Source organism: Taudactylus pleione, unplaced genomic scaffold (assembly GCF_031769625.1).
Source record: "Taudactylus pleione unplaced genomic scaffold, aTauple2 ptg000903l, whole genome shotgun sequence".
Taxonomy (NCBI): Eukaryota; Metazoa; Chordata; class Amphibia; order Anura; family Myobatrachidae; genus Taudactylus; species Taudactylus pleione.
This window is the reverse complement of record NW_028285304.1, coordinates 2,201,956-2,220,906: the sequence shown is the minus strand read 5'-3', so window position 1 is coordinate 2,220,906 and position 18,951 is coordinate 2,201,956. Positions and strand designations below refer to the sequence as shown.

Sequence of the window (18,951 nt, the reverse complement as noted above, 5' to 3'; positions counted from 1 at the left end):
ATGAGAGCCCTCTGCGTGCGAGGAGACTTGCGGTGTCTGCGGCTGGTCAGACCTGGTGTAAATGCTGCGTGACGGGCCGATGTGCCTCGATGGTACCGATGTTTATGCAGAAAAGCGAGGTTGGACGGATATGAGAGAGCAGCAGTGGGCGTCCCTATGCCAGCGGGGCTTTGGTAAGCACTAGCATACTTTCGCAGCTGCGTTACGTACGAAATTGCAGCTGCGATCGCGATTGCGTACACTGCTGAATCAGGCCCTGTGTACGCTAACGCTATGGGACATACAGCATGTGCTGTGCAACTTTTTTATCAACTTAGACGCGTGCGCAGATAAACATCATAGACCATTTGGGTGTAGCAGGTAATACCGCTGGCCGGCGGTTCAAATCCTGACAGCGGAAGCCAAACAGAGGTGAAGATCCCGATCACTAATAAGGTAAATATAGCTAACCCTATTTTCCCCCCTAACCCTCCCTTAGGGGTGCCTAACCCTAACCTTCCCCAAAAGTGCCTAACTCTAACCCCCCGCTAAGTGCCTAAACCTAACCCCCCCTTCCCCGCAGCCAAAACCTAAGTCTCCCAGGGAGGTGCCTAGCCCTAACCTCCCCCGGGAGTGCCTAACCCTAACCCTCCCTCCCCCTAGTCTATCCCTAACATTCCCGGTGGGGTGTCTAACCCTAAGTCGCTCCGGGAGCCCTAAAACGTAACCATCCCCCCCGCGGCTCTCCGCGCCCAGCGCCCGGCTTACCTTCGTTCGGTATGTCGGGCTCCCGGCGTATGTCTAATGACAGGCATCGGGATTTCGACGCCTGTCATTAGTACTTTGCCGAGATTAGACAGTCGTGAAGCTGGCGGTCGGCATTTAGACCGTCGCCTTCCTGACTACCTCCCAACCATTTACGTGAATAGCGCCATAGCGTAGCACTCAGGATCAGGACTCCTGTCTTTGGAAAATAGTTGAATCCAAAAATAAAATAATTTCCAAAACAACTGGAAATAAACAATGGCCGGATTCATGCATGTAACACAAGTTCTTAGAGGAAAATGAAACCAAAACCCTCCTATTTCAGCAACGTTGTTTTCATTTAGTTATAAATATAATTTTTATTTATGTTTTTTATCATTTTTTCGCCGTCGGAACTGAAGCGCTTGCTTTGGGACAAACTGTGTGTGCTCGCTGCTGTCTGCCCCACGGAGGCCCCCGTTTACCTTATTGTAATGGAATTTTTTTGTATACACTATTATTTTTATTACACTAGTAAAAGAAAATCCCAAGCATTATCTCGCCCACTCTTTTTGCACAATATGACCTGTCAGGCACATTTAGTGGTCTAAATAAGGTAAGACCATTTACATGCCTAACGGCGTTAATGTTGAGGAACATCTGAAGGGGTTAAAAAAAGAAAGAAAATCTGAAGTAAGAGCAATAGAAACAGTAATATAATAGAGATTAAGGGGGTCATTCAGACCCGCTCGCGAGCGGCAGTACGATGTTCCCCACTGCACATGCGCGAGACCCGGACTGCGACAGCCAAGCTGTCGCTCCGGGTCTCGCACCAAAGGGGGCGTGCTGTCGATGTTGATTGATAGCATGCCCCCTTTGGTGGGCGTGCCTGCCAGACGGAGGCGTTCCCATGGGAACGCCTACCGTCTGCAGCCGGCCCCACTGACATCACTAGTGATGTCAGTGGGAGCGATTTTGGCTCTGATAGAGCCAAAATCACTCCAGGGCTTGTGGCAGGGAGACCCTACCGCAGGGTCTCCGTCGCAAGCCCGATGGTCGCGATGGTCAAGACCATCGCGACCATCATCATGGACGCTCGCTATAGCTGTGGGTGGTAACCCACAGCTATGCGAGCGTCCATGAGGACGCTCCAAAAAAAGGTAGGAGGGCCCTGATTCAGAGCGAGCGCTCTGGTCAGAGCGTTCAGCTCTGAATCAGGCCCTAAATCAGGGTATAATGCAGAGGTTCCCAAATTCGGGCCTCAATGCACCCTAACAACAGTCCAGGGTTTAAGGATATTCATGCTTAACCATGGATATCTCTAAAACCTGTACTGTTGGCGTGCCTTGAGGACCGTGTTTGGGAACCTCTGGTATAATGGATACTTGCTACTATACTGGAATGTCCGGGAGGCTCCTGAATTTGAATCTTGGGACTGGGTGGGTAATGACACAGGGGGCGATTCAGACCCGAACGCAACGCAGCGCACTTTCGTAGCCGTCAGGGGGCGGGTATGCACGCCGGTGTAATGGCGCCACCTTATCCTTTGCAGCACACGTCATCTGCAGGAAGTGTATGTAATATCAGTAACATCGAGAGCCATCGGAGCTGCTCGCAGCCCTTGAGGTAGACCCTACCCTGCCGCAAGCACTGCGTTCACTGCAGGCTGAAATACAACCAGGTGACGTGTACAATGACGCTTCCATGCTAATTATGGACGCCCACCGTTAGAACGCACAGACACACCTGCGTTCACACATCCACACCCCCGTTTTCATAGCCCTTCCCCTGACACCACCCACAAAAGGCGCTATCTGTCACTGAACCCTAACTTTCCCGGTGGGGTGTCTAACCCTAAGTCGCCCCGGGAGCCCTAAAACGTAACCCTCCCCCCCCGCGGCTGTCCGCGCCCAGCGCCCGGCTTACCTTTGTTCGGTATGTCGGGCTCCCGGCGTATGTCTCCCTGGGCGCTACTCAAAGTAGCGCCCAGTCTGTGTACTTCGAGCGCCCGATTCCCGATCGCCAAGACTGGCTTGCGCACATGCACTGCGGCTTATACGCATTCGCAGAATGCGAAAATCAGCTTAGAGCGAATGCCGCGTTGCGTCCGGGTCTGAATCGGGCCCAGAATGTACTGCTAATCAGTACGGCCCCACCCCTGAAACAATTTACCGCATGGGGCGGTTCTGTGATGATGATACTCACATCACCACACCCCCCAAGCACTTGCCACTTGGCCGAACCCACCCGAGCGCTATAAGAGAGAATAGAGACTACTTGGGGGGAAATCAGTATTTTATTTTATTAGTATAATAAATATTTGTCAAACTATCTTATGAGCTTAAATAATTATTTTAATTAATAATACATACAGTATAATCCATAAAATATTAATAAGCAATATCTGTATATTACAAATTACACTTTCTTACATCAGCACACAAATTAATTAACCACCTAAATATTATTTACTACGTTTAATTAGTATCAGTCTAGGGGCCTGATTCAGCATGGATCGCAATTGCAACCTTGTACGCAGATCGGCCGATGGTGCGTACTGTGCATGCACCAAAGTGGGCGTGTGCAGGCTAGCATGGCGATCACACAGTGATCCCGCGCGCAGATAGACTGCCATTGCAGTGTGAGTGACGGGTGAGTGCCGGAGAAATGTAGGCGTGCCTGTCCGTTTGAACGCCGTTACATGGGCGTGCATAAATTAGCCACTGCGACGGCTTGAGTACTCAGCAATTGCAAGTCTCGTCACACGCCGTGAGTAATCCAGCTGCGTATGCCGTCGCCGTCGTGGGTGTTACAGCACAATGCTGCTGATCACGGGTCCTTGTCCGGGCAGAGACCATTGTAGTCTCACGGTTCTGTTTTCCCCACATGTATTACTGGATTAGCATTGAGTACTCTGGCCTTAATTCATAAGAAGAATGACTATCGCCTTAGTCACTTCTATATATTTGGGGAACAGAAGATAAATTATGTTTCCTGATGTTGACGATGTCTGTACATGTAATTAAATACATTGTTTGGTGAAGAACAGAAGATGAATCGCAGTGGCCAAAAATCTATCAGAATACACAATACAACGAAGTTGACCAATTAACCAGTAAACTCCCAGTCTGAGGTATTTAAATTGAAAGTCACCTCATTGTCTTATTCGTATGAATAAACTACAGTATATTTTTTTCAACTCCAGCGCACTTGGCCATGTTCCGATGGCGATATCTGTGTCCATGTTGCAATGGCGGTGTGGCCAAGTTGCGCTAGGCTGTTTCTTAGAGGTCTAATGTACTAAACCTTGGAGAGAGATAAAGTGGACGAAGATAAAGTGCCAACCAATCAGCTCCTAACTGTCACCTTACAGGCTGTTTTTGAAAAATGATAGTTAGGAGCTGATTGGTTGGTACTTTTCCTCCATCTACTTTGTCTCTCTTTAAGGCTTTAGTACATAAACCCCTAAGATTCCTCCTCTTCAAAATCCTATTCAATGCCACGCGCACATGTAGCGGGTGCTATGCGGAGCAGCAGAGAATGGGACATAACTGGAAACTTTCCCACTGCCGGACGGAAGGACACAGCCCTGAAATCGGGACTGTCCCTCAGAAACTGGGACAGTTGGAAGGTCTGCAAGATGGATGCCAAATCTCCTTCTGTCTTCTCCGCCCTTCAAGATGGCTGCTCCCTGCACTTTGTTCTGGTGCTCCATGTGCTGTCATGTTCCTGTTACCGTCAGTATATATATATATATATATATAATATATATATACAGTATATATATATATTTATTTATATCTTCCTTCACCTTTGCTGTGGTGAAAAGTCTGTAGGAATGTCAAATAAACAGGCTTCACAGCATCACCCTTACCCTGACACGCAGCCAGGTTTTAAAAATAAAGGTAAGAATAATAAATCCTGGCCAGTCATGCTCTCCTAATAAAACAGACTTCCCTGTCTAAAATCTGCAAAACCGCTCCCTTCAACTCTCACTAAAAACACAAACTCACAGCAAACTTTCCATGATGAGTTTATAGGCTCCTCCAGAGCTCTTACACTGATAGACTTGTGTCCCCAGTCTGAGAGACTCGCTGTGCCTCCAACCTCGCTTGTGTACCTGTCCACAAGTGCAACTCTTAATGCAGGCCTGGCCAACCACTGACAAATCTGGGTGGAAGAAGACGTACCCCCACCCCAACCATAATGTTTCCTGCATAAATGATGGAACGTGTTTATTTCCTGATTATGCCCACGGTAGCCGACACTTACGTACCCCCTTTTCCCAGGTAACCCGATAAGACTGATACTCTCCATGATATAAAATACTAGCAGGTCCCTCTCAGGTCATTTTTACCCGGGGTACCACTATTTGGGCTGAGGGTTCCTATTTATTATTATACGGCAAGAGAGAAGACTTTCAATGTGAAATCGTCTATCATAGTATAAAACAAGTGAGGCTCAGCTCAGTTCGGTGATACTTGCTGCCAGGTGTATAAGTGTATTCTTACTGATTCGCCGGTCAGTCTTAGTGCCTTACGTACATGCGTAGTGGAACTAGAGGCATGGATTTTCATGGGAATTGGTATATGAAATATTATTTTATTATTAATAATAACAATAATTATAATTATTATAATAATAATAAACGTGTTCCGAGATAATGCTTGGTCTTGTCCTCAAGACATCAATGCCTTGAGAAATAGACCAAGTCTTGTCTCGAAAACGCGTTGGCGGTGTTTGTGATCATTGGGCCTGATTCAGCTTGGATCGCTATTGCGATTGCAGCTGCTATTACGCACGCAGTCTCACTGCGATAGTATGCTAATTAATTATGATCGCTATGCAATCTCAGCACTACACAAGGACGCCCACTTTACCTTACACACATCCATAATGTTTAGCAGGACTGCGAAACCATCGGTAACATGGAGTACCATCGCAGCCTCTCGCATACTTACACAAGCTCTGACCTTACTCAGAAATTGCTAACTTCAGCGCACGCTATTGGGTGTCAGTCTGCGTAGGGCATCGCAGTGGATAATTTATGCTCGCCCATGCAATTTCGTTGAAAAACACACCCACAAACGGGACTTCCTGTCAATCACTCTGCGATGGGTCTGCGTAGTCGCTGCAATCGCAGTCCCGATTGCAATGGCTAATTTGTGCACTGCATACGCATGCGCGGTACGCAATAATCTGCCATTTATGTGTGTATTCGTAACTGCGATCCTTGCCGAATCAGGCCCATTGTTAGAACTGCACCATGAGGATTTAAGCACTGGGACCCACCTCTCCATCCCTTAGATAATATCCAGAACTCACAGGGGCTTGCTGGCTGGCAGATCCCACCTGTAACCACCTCAGTACTATATTTATTGTTGAAAATCTCTATTATATGTAAGCCCGAAGGCTGATAATTAAGCATGAGGGACACTAAACCACAAGTGTTTTCAGTGTTGCCAATTTAATAATGTGTTGGCTATTGCCCCTTTAAGTTTAGCTGGCCCAAAAAGTCCTATGCGTCCTAACCCTCCCCCTAGTGCCTAACCCTAACCGCCCCATTCCGCAGCCTAATCCTAACCGTCCTACAAGTGCTTAATCCTAAACCTAACCCTAAAAATCATGAAAAACCTTGTGTTGACCTTTTCTGTGTAGGCCATTTGCATGTCGACCATGTCAGCAACCTTTTGATCCTGTCAAACATTTACCTGTTGACATTTTGACCCTGTTGACCTACGTCCCTGTCGACTTTTTCACTGTCTACCTTCTGGTGTCTATCTATTGAATATCTAGTTACTGTCTATCTACCATCTGGATTGCCATCAGCAACACATTGATTGTTTCCCAGATGATCATTCCAGACGTTATAGACTGGATCAAGGCTAGGGTTGTGGGTACTGCCTCCTTGGAATAGTGGTTCAAAGAACCAACTCTAGACCAACTAGCCGAGTCCTGAGAAGTGATGCCTCCTTTATGCGTCAGGCAGTATCCGATAGCATGCAGAGGTTGCCAACAGACCTGGAACCTTCGGAAAAAGCCACCCCAGGCCTCAAGGTGATATGTCACCGGACTGGGTAAACCCTGGTCCTTCCTTTGCCCTGGACCCAGTATCGGTCACTTTTGAAGACGAAGCCTAGGATACCAATGGGTACAGCTTCATCTTTACCACAATTCCAAAACTGGGGGTAAAAAAGTATACTTGCAGAGAATGGGACACACAACCACTGGAGTTTTAATTTCTCCTACGTATATGTTTGAGCCTGTCCTACCATGACCCTTGACCTAAAGGTGGCCAAAGTATCAACCAAATTAGTCTCTGAAATCCAAGATTTGTTCTGCAATTGGGCCTCTTTTGTGTGTTTTGTTTTTCTCTAGAGCAACACTCTCGTTAGATTAGCCGAAACCTATCTTCCCAATGGAAGGAACAGCTTTTCATATTAGTCAACAATGGGTCTTAGCATTTATTGTATCCAAAGCCACACTATGATCAAGAAGAGGCATTATTGTTATAATAATAACAACAACAATATATACTGTAGTAACTATAAAGGAGACCTGGTAAGAGACCTACGGATGTAGGCGGACTGCACAGAATCCTTTATAATGACAGACAGGCTTGTTGTAATGCCAAGGGGTACAGAGGGACAAGGCGCCTCATCAAGGAATATTGACCATTGGGTCACCAAGATATTCCGGACAGCCGATCTGATGGAGGAAGCGCCTGCTCTAGAAAGAATAAAAAATTATTGCTCAGCCACAGCAATTACTCAATCACAACACTGTGGCCCTCATTCAGAGGCGCTCGCAAATTGCGAGCGCTCGTTCTGAATGTGGACGGCCGCTTCTCTTTTGAAGTGCGGCCTCCTGGTCGCTAGCTAAGCTGTGGGTTAACACCCACAGCTTTAGCGACCAACCAGGTTGATAGTCGCGATGGTCAAGACCATGGCGACCATTGGGGCTTGCGACGAGACCTTGAGGTTGGGTCTCGGCAGGAAGCTCCCCACTGACATCACTGCTGATGTCAGTGCGGCCGCCCACAAAACAGGAACGCCTCCGTTTGTGAAACCACCCCCCCTGCCACGCCTACAAAACGGGGCGAGCTGTCGATCACCATCGACAGCCGCCCCTTTTGTAGTGAGCTCCGGAGCGGGGCTTCCGCACGCACAGTGCGGCCGCTGTGCAGGGCCTAAACATCGACCCGCTTGCGAGCGCTCAGCGTTTGCGAGCGGGTCTGAATGAGATCCTGTGTTATAATGAGTAGCCCCTAACAGGCACACGTGCCCAGGCAGACAGGTCATGCAATCACATCAGGAGAGATTCACTATAGGATTTTTTTCCCCTTAGACTCCCTTAGATTTATGAGGGTTTTAGATGCCATGCTTGTGTATGTATGTCATTAGCTTGTTTACGTGTAAGTGTAGGGTAGCCTGAGGCCTTGGTGGATTCCAAGAGCCATGAAGTCTCCTCTTTCGTCTCTCGCCTGCTTAGAAGTCTACCTTATGTCAGCTCAGCCCTGGTATTTCCTATAGGAGATGTCAGATTCCTGCCTGTACCACTTCCCGATGGTCCCCACCACCTGCGGGGCTTCATAGCACCGCGCCAGATTGCGCGGCATTGTTACACAAACGCTGACCTCTTGCACGCAATTTAAATCAAGAACATTTCTTTCTTTTTCTTTCCCCACCTGTCTCATGCTCGTGCCAAGTTATCCCCTTTAGACGATGGAACTACATCATCCACAGAATTACCAAAAGGAAAAGTGAGGAGCATTCTCCCTCCTAACTTTCTCCACCCAAAGTAAACGCAGGTTATTTCCAATGTCAATATGCTGAGCTAGGGAGTCCTCTAATGTCTACAGAGCTATAAGTAGCACAGCGGAGGTTAGGAAAAAGTGTATTTGCATAGGGAGAACCGCAGGCTGAGGAAACACGTTCCTGCTGTAGAGTTATACAGAGATGTTATTTCAAATGCACGTGGTTCATCCACATCGTTTTTTTTTTTTTGTGGAAAACCTGACCTGAGTATCTATACAGGGGGAAGTGGGCGAATAATCAGCTTTATCCCCACATGTGATCCTGAACTTTGGCCCTGATTCAGAGCCGGTCGCTATGACAGAGCGCTCGCTCTGAATAAGGGCCACCCACAGCTAATGCGAGCGGCCAGGATGATGGTCGCGATGGTCAAGACTATCGCGACCATCGGGCTTGCGACAAGACCCTTGTGGTAGGGTCTAGTCTGCCGCAAGCCCTGGAGTGCTTTTGGCTCTATCAGCGCCAAAAGCACTCCCACTGTCATCACTAGTGATGTCAGTGGGGTCGGCCCCAGACGGTAGGCGTTCCCATGGGAACGCCTCCGTCTGGGAAGCCACTCCCCCGGCACGCCCACCAAAGGGGACGTGCTGTCACTCAACATCGACAGCACGCCCCCTTTGGTGCGAGACCCGGAGCGACGGATTGCCCACCGCTATCCAGGTCTCGTGCATGCGCACGACGGAGCCGGCTCCGTCATGCGCCTGCGCTCTGGGCCACCATTGACCCGGTTGCGAGCGCTCAGTGCTTGCGACCGGGTCTGGATAAGGCCCTTTGTACCTCCTGCAGCAGGTCAGCAGGAGGGGATCAGGGCCTTGATTGGACGCACCGCCCATGTAAAACCCATTTTGTTTTTTTTTGCAACTGTGCAAGCGTCAAAGTCGCAACCCGCCTGCGCCCCGGTTGTGTCCGTGCAGAGTCGCTGTTGCGATTTCAGATTCGCGCACGGAGAAAGCGTATTGAAAATTTAGTGGCTGTTCCTGGGCGGTGACTGGGAGGTGGCTTAACACAAGCACGGAGATGGCCCGTCTTATGGTCGTGTTATGTTGAGTGCGTGTCAGCGAAAACGGTTGCACGCATAGACGCACACTCATAAGAGGCCGCACAAGTTTCGATGGTGCGGCTGGCTTTGGCGTCTTTAGATTCCAGACTCTAAAGTGTTTGGCGGTATGGCACAGTTCCATTATTTCCTTCCCTTTTCCCTATAAACTCTATTGGGGTGTATTTACTAAAATGAGAGTTTTTAGAAGTGGAGATGTTGCCCATAGCAACCAATCAGATTCTAGCTATTATCTTATAGAATGTGCTAGTTAAATGCTAAATAGATTCTGATTGGTTGCTATGGGCAACATCTACACTTCTAAAAACTCTCACTATAGTAAATTTACCTCAGTGTCTCCTCCCACAGCTCTGCTGTCAATCTAATGAAACTCAAACAATGGCCTAACAACATGGGATACATGGGATTGAGAGCTATAACATTATTACCAAAGGTCGGAAAACAAATCCCAGACACGTATATTTACTAAAGTGAGAGTTATTAGAAGTGCAGATGTTGCCCATAGCAACCTATCAGATTCTACTTAACTTTCAACTAGCACCTTCTAGAAGATTATAGCTAGAATCTGATTGGTGGCTATGGGCAACATCACTTCTAAAACTTAGTAAATATTGTCGAAGCTGGATTATTGGCCGAGACAAGACCAGTTTAAAATTGAATCGCAGCGACACCATCTTGCGACTGGCCGCAAGATGCCATTTTGCGAATGGCTGCCTAAGCGCCATTTTAGATAAACTCACATTTTAGTACATGTGGCGATAAAACTATTGCGATTGCATCTGTGACTATCGCCATAAGTTACGGCGATTCACCAAAAGCCCATTTCATGACTTTACGTAGTTTGGGTGCTCTGGATAAAGTGTATATTATTATAATTCCCTTAAAGGATATATTGAATTAGCTGAACAGAGCAAATGGCCACGTGACAACTAGCCTGTGTAGACAAGCTTCCTGGATACAACGTCTGCTCTCACTCCAGGTGGCCCTGCTTGAATACACACCTTACATTAGCAGGCTTCCTGCAATAAAAATACCTTCAAAGCCAAGAGTGTTATCTTAGGTTTTGGGTCTTGTAGCTTTGCTAATTTGCATTTACACAAGAGTCTGGGAGAACAAAGGACTTTACTTTTGAGCCTGGGAAGGGTGGGGGCTGCTGAGAGAGGGGGGCGTGTGGAACTAAAAGGATTAGCATTCCACACTGCTAGGTGTTAACTTAGTTGAAGTGAGATGTAAGTGCACCATTTCTCATACACACATTAATACGCACAATTGCGCTGGTAACTAATCGCATATTAGCGAATGCATAAGATCCTATATGAAAACGCTGTTCATTAGCTTTATGCGCACGCATCTGCTCCAAGTTAACTAGCGTCTTTATATCAAACCCCGCATACTCACACATTACATATCCACATACAAGGTTCCATAAGCTTTAAAGGATAAGATTTAAGTTCATTCATTTAGTATAAATGCTGTGAAATAAAGATTATTTGGTAACTAAGGTTTTATACATGCTAAGTAAGCCGTGTTTGGTTTTGTACTGATGCTTACTCTTTCAACAGAATTCCGGTATCGTCGGTGTGGAGATCGCATCATGCATTCTCAACTTATGGACCGCAGAGACTTCAAGCAACAAAATTTATATAATATGAACAACTGTTAGGATGTTACATGGGGCGGGAAACCAGAGACCCTCAGTTGTTGGAGGCTGGGTTGTGTCTATTTGAATCAGCCTGTTAAATGCTCTGTAACAGATGTATCCCCCTTGGGAACCAATGGCATCAGCAACAAACTTCTCTATTGTGTTGTCTATTCCTGGTGGGTATAAATATGTGTGCTGCAACCCTGGGTCTTAGTCTTCTTGCTGAATGCTGATTGACGAAGGGGTTTCTTGCTGATGCCTAACATCTGGTCCGGAAGCGCTGCGTATGTATACTGTACTTGGGTCTGTATAATTCCTTTGCGCCGAATTGTGTCTGGATCAATAGCGTGTAATTGACTGTACTTTTAATTGAATAATACTTGTGCTTTGGAACCACAGATTCCAGGTCTGAAGTCTTCATTTACTGTATGACTGCGTACGCAAATTAGCGTAATCCTTAGAAGGTATAGGCAGGATATTAGTAGGTATAGGCAGGATATTAGAAGGTATAGGCAGGATATTAGAAGGTATAGGCAGGATATTAGAAGGTATAGGAAGGAGTGTATAGAGGTTCTAATATAGGTTCCTTAATATACCCCATCAGCCTTACTTTAATCATAGGTATAATTTATAACGACATCTTGTGCGGAATTAGGCACAGAAAACGTCGTGGCTACTATCCCTTTAGATATACTTTTTCTTAAATAGCAATAAAAACAGTATTTACTATTTGTAAACGTTCTGCGGGTTTCTGTGGAAAAAAATGTGTCATTCCTGTCAACATGGAAACTTTTTATTTTTCATTGCCCTCCATCCAATTTTAAGATTCTATTTGATAGTATTTCCAGATATTGGGTAAATACAATTTATGCCGCAAAATCCTTGCTCTCACCTGTAGGTGTCACTATTGCTAACGCTCTCTATGGAGAAACCTTATTACAGGATTTCTCCATAGAGAACCTGTGTCTGGTTATAAACCGTTATTGTATGTGGTGCATTCCTCTATTCCACACTGGTACATGTGTGTTATAATAATGTATTATCACTTATAATGTAAACGGATGTAGGGAACTTTAGCAGAGGTGCTGAAATTCTAGTAGGGAGGATTACCCCAGCTGCAACTGGGCCCAGAGTGGCGAATGTACCTGACCCCAGATTATTTATCTCCCACCAGGTCCTTCAAGCCAGACTTCGTGCTGATTCGCCAGCATGCATACAGTATGACGCTTGGCGAGGATTTTCGGAGCCTGATCATTGGGCTGCAGTATGGAGGGGTCCCGAGCGTCAACTCTCTCTACTCCATCTACAACTTCTGCAGCAAGCCATGGGTGGTGAGTGCTTATATTTCATATACGGAATGGAAATGTCTCTTTTAGGATCGAGGATCAAGTACGAGGTGATTCCCATAGCAGCCAATCAGATTCTAGACATACTTGCCGACATTCTGGCTGTCCCTGCGGCCGGGGTCATGATGCGGCATTGGGGGCGTGACCGTGTGATTGCGTCATCATGGCCCCGCCCTCGCTACAGAATCGCGAGATTACTGCCATTGTGAATCGGGTGGGGCCACAATGACGCAATTCAGCGCAAATTGCGTCATTGGCCCACCCGCTGTGGGGATGGGGTTGTAGGTGGTCACTTTCGCTGCAGTGGTGGATAGAAGGAGGGGGCGCGTGTGCAGTCTATCCACCCAGGCCCCCTCCTCCTATCTACCACCTCCTCTCTTAATATGCCCCCCTGATACAGGGAGTTCGGAAAGTCCCACCGCAGTGACTGTGCTTTGTGCAGACAGTGGCGGCTCCAGAGGCGGGGCTACAGCACAGTCCAAAATTAAAATAGGGGAGCCACACCAACTGCCACCCCAAACGCTGGCAAACATTGGCAGCCGGGACTCACTGGCAGTTGGTGTGGCTACCCTATTTGAATTTCGTACTGTCACACACTTAGCATACAGTGGTCTATTTACTAAGCAGTGTTAGGAGACAGAGTGAAAAGTGATAAGAAAGTGATAAGATACCAGCCAATCAGCTCCCAACTGTCATATTTCAAACACAGCCTGTGAGATGACAGTCGAGAGCTGATTGGCTGGTACCTTATCACTTTCTTATCACTTTTCACTCTGTCTCCTAACACTGCTTAGTAAATAGACCCCACAGTCACTGTGGAGGGACTTTTCGAACACCCTGTATATTCCTCCCAACTGTCCTGATTTTGGGCCTGATTCAGACCCACTCGCGAGCGGCTGTCCGCTCGCAAGTGGGTCGATGGTCTGCACTGAGCATGCGCACGACGGAGGGAGCTCCGTCGTGTGCATGCGCCAGACGCGACGAGCGAAGGACTTTCCTTCGCTCATTGTGTCTGATCAAAGGGGGCGTGCTGTCGATGTTGATTGACAGCACGCCCCCTTTGGTGGGCGTGCCGGGGGCGTGCCTCCCCGACGGGGGCGTTCCCAAGGGAACGCCTACCATCAGAAGCCAGCCCACTGACATCACTAGTGATGTCAGTGGGAGTGATTTTGGCTCTGATAGAGCCAAAATCACTCCGGGCCTTGCGGTTGAAAAACTCAACCGCAGGCTCCGGCTCGCAGTAGCGATGGTCGCGATGGCCAAGACCATCGCGGCCATCAACCTGCACGTTCGTATAGGCTGTGGGTGGTGACCCACAGCTATACGAGCGTCCAGGAGGACGCTCCATAATTATGGAGGACGGCCCTCATTCAGAGCGTGCGCTCTGCTCAGAGCGTACGGCTCTGAATGAGGGCCTTTGTCAGTACAGTCCCGCTTTTCGGGTACTGTTCCATTGACCCACCCGCGAGCCACAGTATCCCACACATGTGAGGGGTTGGGAGGCCTCCCTCTCTCACCCGCTGTTCTGCTTAGCAAAGCAGCAGCGAATAGAGGTCGTGAGCACGCAACCAGTGTCTATTCAGTGCAGAGAGGGACTTGGGGCATGCCAGCCGCACCCATAGCGCTTGGCATTTCCCCAGCGTGACGTAAACAGGGCGTAGCTTGTGGACGCAGCTTTCCTCACGAGGCCGTGCCACTTTCCGCAAGACCATGCCCCCTTCCGTCAGCACGCACAGAAGCCCCGATCTATGTTTAGGAAAAGATGGGAGGTATGTATATGTACAGTATGTATTAAATGCTGTAACCCGTAACAGTAAAGCAAACACTCTTGAAACTTAACCAGAAAATCTTATAATCCGATTGGCTGGCATGGGCCAGAGCAGTTTTTGTGCAGTTTCCTGTGTGCCAATTTCCATAAATGTCCCATATTTACGGCAAGCCACACTATCTGTAGGAACTGAAGCCAAAGGAGCGGGTGTGTCGGGACAAGATGACAGGGACGAGGAAATTGGACAAGCAGGAGACAGAGGACTGTTCCCTGATGCAGACTGTTGATAGCTCCTAAAACATCCAGAAAACTAGACAAAACAAAAGATTGTTTTTCTTCCTCCTGTCACGCTCCAGGCATCGCAGTGGCGCTGGAAGCCATGTTTTCTCTTTGCCCGCTTGCCAAGAATAATGAGCTTGGTTTATGCCCTGTGTTACTGGAATAATGAGACCTGTTGGAGGGGGACGTGCATAGCCTGAAAAAAAAGGCACCTCGCTGGTTAATAGCGCTTGTCTGATAACAGCTAGTGACAGGCTCCACGCCTTCGTGAGTTCGTGATTGTCACCGGGATCTAGGCTTAAAATAGAAATAGAATAGAAGTTCTATATGAACTTGCATATATATATATATATATATATATATATATATATTATATCTCATAATATTGTGACTGAAACTAGAATGTATGAGCTATATTTATTGCTTAAGCAATAATCAAAGTATTCATCTGCCTCCTTAGAATAGATGTGAGCTTTCCAAATCCAGCCCTTCTGGCATTTTAAGGTGCATACACACACAACGATTTTTTTGAAAGATTATCGATAATGATATCGTTTATCGTTGAAAAAATCATTCACTTTCTGAGTTAAAACGATGAACGATTATCGTGCATGCACGTTTCTAGTTTGTAGTTCAGTCAGACTGATCAACTCAACGATTTTCAGTAAGGAAATATGCAAAAATCGTTTGTAGTTAAAAAAAAATCGTTCATTACATTTAGTAAATGAACGATTTTAGTAAACGATTATCGTTCATTTTTCCCTTGAAAAAATTGACGAAAATCGTTTTCTAAAATCGTTCATTTACTAAATCGTTGTGTGTGTGTATGCAGCTTAAGAAGCTACCTTTGTATAACCTCACTTTTGTTGCCTTGTACACAGCCTCCTGTGACATTTACTGACTGTAGGGCTGTATGTTTCCAGCAGCTTTCTGTGCCTTTCAGCAATGTATGTCAATAATCAGGAAGCCTTCTTTATTTCCATTGCCCTCTGAAGGGTGTCCAGTCTTCGTTAAGTATGGCCCTGATTCAGAGCCGGATGCTCTGACCAGAGCGCTCGCTCTGAATCAGGGCCCACCTCCATAATTATGGAGCGTCCTCCTGGACGCTCGTATAGCTGTGGGTCATCGCCACTGACCATCGCCACTGCGAGCAGAAGCCTGCGGTTGAGTTTCTCAACCGCAAGGCCCGGAGTGATTTTGGCTCTATCAGAGCCAAAATCACTCCCACTGACATCACTAGTGATGTCAGTGGGGCCGGCTTCTGACGGTAGGCGTCTCCTTGGGAACGTCTCCGTCTGGGAGGCACGCCCCCAGCACGCCCACCAAAGGGGGCATGCTGTCAATCAACATCGACAGCACGCCCCCTTTGATCAGACACTACGAGCGAAGGAAAGTCCTTCGCTCGTCGCGTCTCGCCCATGCGCACGACGGAGCTCCCTCCGTCGTGCGCATGCACAGTGCAGACCATCGACCCACTTGCGAGCGGACAGCCGCTCGCGAGTGGGTCTGAATCAGGCCCTATGTTCCAAATTAGAGGAAAAAAAAGTCTTAATGATTTACTGCGGGTCGCCCCGGTTCCCCGGGCTCGCCGATGATGCGGAGAGATGCCAAAAGCCTCCATCTTTCTTGATGTCCTTCCCATGTTCTGTTTTTCAAATAAATAACAATTGTATTCAATCGCCGCGACACCTAAACTCCGAGCCGCATTACATAAAAGGTTGTTTGAAGTTGAAACGCTCTGCTAGCAGTGCTGAGAAAAACATGTAAGATCAAGTTTCGGAGACTTGTTGTAAAAGTTATGATATTTGAGATAAGTTTGTGTTTCATCGGGGGGGAGACATTTTTCTGGGCACAGGAGACTGTCTACAAAGGAAAATAAGAGGCTTATAGAGCCTAAAAGGGTTCATATAATGGTTAAATGAAAAACAAAATGAAAAGGCACACACGTGTGTGATTATTGGTGGCCCAGGGGCAAGCAAGGGATTACTGTGGTCATACACCGGTCACCTCTGGATTGGCCACGTCACACTTTGAGAGGTCAGATGGTCAAAACGAACAGTAATTTTTCTAGTACTGTTTAGAAAATGAAAGCAAACTTCTGATTGGTTAGTTTGGGCTAGAAGGCATTTGTACACACAGGGCTCTTGAAGCATCTACGGAGCTGGGGGGGGGGGTGATACTGAGGTGGTGTGGCCACACCCTATCTGGGAAAAAAGTATGTAAAATACTATCTGCGCTGCAAAGGTGGCCATTTGTTTCCTTCACCAGCTGTACCCGTCCCCCTCCCCCCCACCTAACCTGTTGGAATGATGTGAGCGCAGGTGTTGTTATTGCAGAGTTATGTAGGCTCACACCAGCAGATGACTCAAACTATGAACAGCCCAGTTATTTGACCAGTGGTGCCGGTTTATTGAAGTATAGTGGGTACAATCGTACTCACTGTTACATGCACACTGGTAATGGAGCGGTGCTTGAGCCAAGCAGGGTTCTATACAGCTCACGCTGAGTGTATGCTGCAAATGGGTAGCGGTGCAGGGATGCTGGAACAGCTTTATATGCAGGTATTTAACCGGGTTTCTCTAGGATACTTCTGTCTCCCACCATGTCACTCTTATACAGTAGAGAAAAGATATCCCCTGCACATGCTCAGTATTGATCACAGCGGCCATATTGGGACAGGGCCTGAAGCCTCCCTCGTCTGTGTGTCCTGTATTGTGTCTTCTCCCCTCATCTGTATGTTCTGTATTGTGGTCTTCTCCCCTCATCTGTGTGTCCTGTATTGTGGTCTCCACTCGTCTGTGTGTCCTGTATTGTGGTCTCCCCTCGTCTGTGTGTCCTGTACTGTGGTCTTCTCCCCTCATCTGTGTGTCCTGTATTGTGGTCTTCTCCCCTCATCTGTGTGTCCTGTATTGTGGTCTTCTCCCCTCATCTGTGTGTCCTGTACTTTGGTCTTCTCCCCTCATCTGTGTGTCCTGTACTTTGGTCTTCTCCCCTCATCTGTGTGTCCTGTATTGTGGTCTTCTCCCCTCATCTGTGTGTCCTGTACTGTGGTCTTCTCCCCTCGTCTGTGTGTCCTGTACTGTGGTCTTCTCCCCTCGTCTGTGTGTCCTGTATTGTATCTTCTCCCCTCATCTGTGTGTCCTGTACTTTGGTCTTCTCCCCTCATCTGTGTGTCCTGTACTTTGGTCTTCTCCCCTCATCTGTGTGTCCTGTATTGTGGTCTTCTCCCCTCATCTGTGTGTCCTGTACGTGGTCTTCTCCCCTCGTCTGTGTGTCCTGTACTGTGGTCTTCTCCCCTCGTCTGTGTGTCCTGTATTGTGTCTTCTCCCCTCATCTGTGTGTCCTGTATTGTGGTCTTCTCCCCTCATCTGTGTGTCCTGTATTGTGGTCTTCTCCCCTCATCTGTGTGTCCTGTATTGTGGTCTCCCCTCGTCTGTGTGTCCTGTACGTGGTCTTCTCCCCTCGTCTGTGTGTCCTGTACTGTGGTCTTCTCCCCTCGTCTGTGTGTCCTGTATTGTGTCTTCTCCCCTCATCTGTGTGTCCTGTATTGTGTCTTCTCACCTCATCTGTGTGTCCTGTATTGTGGTCTTCTCCCCTCATCTGTGTGTCCTGTATTGTGGTCTTCTCCCCTTGTCTGTGTGTCCTGTACTGTGGTCTTCTCCCCTCGTCTGTGTGTCCTGTATTGTGTCTTCTCTCCTCATCTGTGTGTCCTGTATTGTGTCTTCTCCCCTCATCTGTGTGTCCTGTATTGTGGTCTTCTCCCCTCATCTGTGTGTCCTGTATTGTGGTCTTCTCCCCTCATCTGTGTGTCCTGTATTGTGGTCTCCCCTCGTCTGTGTGTCCTGTACTGTGGTCTTCTCCCCTCATCTGTGTGTCCTGTATTGTGGTCTCCCCTCGTCTGTGTGTCCTGTATTGTGTCTTCTCCCCTCATCTGTGTGTCCTGTATTGTGGTCTTCTCCCCTCATCTGTGTGTCCTGTATTGTGGTCTCCCCTCGTCTGTGTGTCCTGTATTGTGGTCTCCCCTCGTCTGTGTGTCCTGTATTGTGGTCTTCTCCCCTCATCTGTGTGTCCTGTATTGTGGTCTTCTCCCCTCATCTGTGTGTCCTGTATTGTGGTCTTCTCCCCTCGTCTGTGTGCCCTGTACTTTGGTCTTCTCCCCTCATCTCTGTGTCCTGTATTGTGGTCTTCTCCCCTCATCTGTGTGTCCTGTACGTGGTCTTCTCCCCTCGTCTGTGTGTCCTGTACTGTGGTTTTCTCCCCTCGTCTGTGTGTCCTGTAGTGTAACCCACAATTTTTTTTTATCTGTCGCCTACACATAGGAA

At 47.7% G+C, this 18,951-nt stretch overlaps 1 protein-coding gene across 2 annotated transcripts in view; it reads left to right on the top strand.

Moving 5' to 3' along the window:
- The window catches only part of SYN3 (synapsin III), a 316,630-nt gene that overhangs the window by 114,841 nt on the left and 182,838 nt on the right, over positions 1-18,951 (top strand). For both annotated transcript variants that reach the window (XM_088459273.1, XM_088459272.1), the window contains exon 5: positions 12,411-12,567. In XM_088459273.1, the coding sequence (XP_088315399.1) occupies positions 12,411-12,567 (157 nt within the window). The remainder of the gene's footprint in view (positions 1-12,410; positions 12,568-18,951) is intronic.